General features: G+C 34.3%; 1 protein-coding gene across 1 annotated transcript; it reads right to left on the bottom strand.

Moving 5' to 3' along the window:
* Nucleotides 1-947: 947 nt before the first annotated feature.
* On the bottom strand, nt 948-2780 carry LOC111371570 (desiccation-related protein PCC13-62). Its single transcript, XM_022993629.1, has 3 exons — nt 2375-2780; nt 1668-1893; nt 948-1454 (listed from the first exon to the last, which is right to left on the bottom strand). Exons 1-3 carry the CDS (start codon nt 2713-2715, stop codon nt 1053-1055), a joined length of 969 nt encoding a protein of 322 aa, XP_022849397.1. The 5' UTR covers nt 2716-2780; the 3' UTR covers nt 948-1052.
* Nucleotides 2781-3691: the final 911 nt, after the last annotated feature.

The following is a 3691-nucleotide window of genomic DNA, read 5'->3' as shown; positions in this document are numbered from 1 at the left end:
TATTATATGTTTAATATTTAATTATTTGTTTAATTTATTTGTTTTAGTTTAATTATTTCATGAATTATGTTAATTGTTTTCTTAATATTTATTTAACTTATTTCATTTAGTAATTTATCATTTACTTAAATAAATAATTAAATATTAATTAAACTAATATATATAATATTGTAAAATAATTATTTAAATATTAAAATACACAATTAAATTATTTATTTTAAAAAATAAAAAATGGCCTGGGCCCTAAACGGCCCAGTGTCCGGAGCCAAAACTTTGGGCCGTCTGGAAAATGATGGCCCAAGCGTCGTCTTTTTCCAAATGGCCTAGACTCCTTCCGTCTTCCTACCGCTTGCGAACGGTTCACCCACGAAGTATCTTTACACAATACTTACATACAACAAGATCCAAGGATATAAAATATATAAGATCCATATATTATATTGTAATTAACTTCAAAACTCACTTTCTTTATAGAAAAATGGCAATCTCTAATAGTCCACTGTAGTTTCCAGAACCAGAGCTTTGAGAAATGGTGCGAGGGTATAACTGGCATTCAACATTTTTTATGTTTTAATTGTGTTTTTCATTTTTTTTTTTAATATAGTCAAAGACCTTTTTGGAAAGATGACCGGGTTAACCGGCCATCTTCCACTATTTCCTCATAGTTGTTTACTTGTATATCTATTTGATTTGCTAAATGATAGTTGTAAATACTGTTTGAAATTGTTGCAAGAAAAAAAAATCCAACTAAAATGAGATTTAAGGGATATCAATAATCATGCAAGAAATTGCATTAAAACATCGGATCCGGATCTTAATCAAATATGTTAATTAGTCAAGATAAATGTACATCTAAAATGGCAAACGAGATATACTTTTCAATTCAAGATTTATTTAATTTAATGGGAGCCAAATGAGGCTAAAACGTCCATAGAAACACAAGTGAATAAACGAACACTTAATTCTCAACAAATTAAGCATAAATGCCTGGAAAGTTTAGCATTACGGCAAACTTTATGGTCTAAAATTTTACACAAAATTCTTCAAATTTTCTAAGTATTTAGCAAATCATAATTCACCACATCATCCAAATGAGATCTGGCTATGTTTCCGTCAGCTCCTTTGGGGTAAAATCCGCCAGGCTTATTCTCTTTTCCACTTCCATACACTATTCTAAGAATTTCTTCAGGTGTTCGATCAAATGCCACAGAGAATTTGTCCCCGGCAAGCACGTTGCCTCGAATTCTACCCTCAGCACCTTGTGCGGGTTTAACTATCAGTCCTTCGTCTTTTAATCCCCCTTTTCCCAGCTTATTTCGTAGGTATGATATTCTGTCAGTGAATTCAGCCACCGTGAAATCATAGGGTATGACCTTCACCATTGCTCGTTCGTAAAGGAGCGCTCTTATAACCGCATCTTGACCTGATTCCACGCCCAAAAGCCCCGCCACTAGCTGATCAAACATGCAAAATGTTAGAGCTAACGAAGATCTGCGTTCAAGACAACACTAATCACTACCTATTTATGAAAATTATACACGTATCAGATTTTTATTGAAAAAAAATGACATGAGAAGTATGCTATATCATGAGTTCAAGTGTCACTGCCACCAATTTCAGAAAATTGTGAGCCTCTAGACGGAGTGGCTCAATAATGATTAACGTACCCTTTTAGCCGTAGAGCTTTGGAGTTTTGGGTTTGCCCCGACATATCCGGTGAGTCCAACGTAAGGAACAACATAGGATGCAAGAAGATAGTTGATGTCATTCGCATAAGGATCAAAAGGAGGCACCAATGGTTTCCCAAATGCGTTGTTCATAACAGTAGCAAATGAAGATGCACTTAGATTCAGTAATGGCCTGGGGAATCCTGGAACCGTCTTCTTTATCGCTCTGCATCATCAACTTTCTTAAAATCGTCCATTTTTGCCTTACTATCAAAAGAAATAATTATACGAAATAGTAGTCATTCTACATAATGCGAACATATGTTCACTCCCCTCTACAGGGTTTCACATTAACGAAAAGAAGCAAATTATTCACACATCGAACGCAAAGAAAGAGGCTCGCCTATGTGGACAAAACTATTAGGTCGATTAGCAGTCGATAAGAAAAGTGAGCAGTACAATCAGACTCCACGCATCCAACATTTTCGCCGTTTCCCCTTTTTTTTAAAATAAAAATCATGGTTTTCCCCTTGCTTGATCATGAAAATCGTGGACATGATCAATCTGATCACATACATGAAGCATTTGTATCGGTCTAATAGCTTAAACTTTTATGGGAGATAATGCAAATCTATTTGTTAACTAACCAAAGATTTCAAATGAAATGAAGATTATTAAAATCTAACAAACAAACAAAGAAGTTAAACCTCAGATGTCCAAATTCTTGAAATGCAAATTGTGCAATAATGTCCTTCATAAATGGACTCAGTTTGGCCTTTTTAACGCCGATGGGAGGTGGACCGCCCATGGTGAGACTCGGAGCAAATCGATCCAAGCCATAGCCCAAAGCTCCCCATGAGAAGAATTCAGCTTCCAAGTACTCTAAATTTAAAGGGAATTCCAAAAGATCAACGTCGGATTCTGGTATCTTTTCTGCGTCACTCACTATGTAGAATGCAGCGGAGCCGCTGAGGTAGTGGAGGAGGAGAAGGAGGAGTAAAAGAGGCTTTAATGCGGTGGTTGAGGCGGTGGAATTGGACAATTCCATGAGAGAAAAGATGGCAAATTTTTTGGGTTCTCTTTCTTTTGCAGTTAGAGTTTACAATTACTACACCTATATATACACACATTGTTAATGCCACGTGGCAAGAAAATGTGGTGTCTAAAATTTGTAATAAAGCCACGTAGTTAAGTGGATGAGAGCTGCTACGTGTCAAACAACAAAAATTCTAAGTGGATTGAAATAAGGAATTGTTAGATATGAAATTGACATTTTCATGTCTGGAAGGGGTAGTTGAGAGTTGGAAATTAAGATAAATATTTTCTTTTCGGCTTAAGCCCCTTGAACAACTCCTTGGTCGTCTGGCCACAAGCGCCTCCCAATAGGGGGGCCACATACTCCCCGGACAACTAGGGGTTGTCACAGTAGCACATCCCTTTCTTTTCTTCTCTTTTTTTAAAAAAAAAAATTAACAATTATTTTTGGGCCTTCTTGAAAATATATGAAATAATAATATGGTTGAAAATATGGATGATGAAATGATGAAAATATTGAAGAAAAATTGCAATTCTAATATTTCATTTTTTTAAAGCAAATTTTTAATATTTCTATGCTATATAGTTCAGTTCAATATTAGGTGACAAACATTCTTTAAATGTTTGTATCCATAACTACATGTCACGCTCTTTCAAATTCCTCCATGTCCTAAGGTCATATTATTTTCATGTAAGTTTGAGGTTTAAAAATTGAAGTTGAAAATTGTAGATGTATGTATTACTTCCTCCTTTCCATATAAATAGCCTTGTTTTCATTATCCAATTTTTTGAAATTATAGTTCACTTTTCATGTTGAGAGTATAATTGATTGCTTAATTTTTTAATATTCCTTTTTAATGTGACTTGTTATCAACAAATATTAATAGAAATGTTCTCAACTAAGATTTGTATGAATTTTAAGAGACTATAAATCCTAATGAATTTTATATATTTGAACAGATTTTCACAAAATTCCAAATCCGCAAAAT

Source organism: Olea europaea, chromosome 22 (assembly GCF_002742605.1).
Source record: "Olea europaea var. sylvestris chromosome 22, O_europaea_v1, whole genome shotgun sequence".
Classification (NCBI taxonomy): Eukaryota; Viridiplantae; Streptophyta; class Magnoliopsida; order Lamiales; family Oleaceae; genus Olea; species Olea europaea.
This window is presented reverse-complemented; position numbering and strand designations above follow the sequence as displayed.

What these genes read in the sequence shown, in the direction of transcription:
- LOC111371570 (XM_022993629.1), bottom strand. Translation starts at nt 2,715, where the DNA reads ATGGAATTGTCCAATTCCACCGCCTCAACCACCGCATTAAAGCCTCTT. An exon ending in CAAGAATTTGGACATCTGAG is followed by an intron (nt 1,894 to 2,374) that starts GTTTAACTTCTT and finishes TTGATGATGCAG; the next exon opens with AGCGATAAAGAAGACGGTTC. An exon ending in AAAGCTCTACGGCTAAAAGG is followed by an intron (nt 1,455 to 1,667) that starts GTACGTTAATCA and finishes ATGTTTGATCAG; the next exon opens with CTAGTGGCGGGGCTTTTGGG.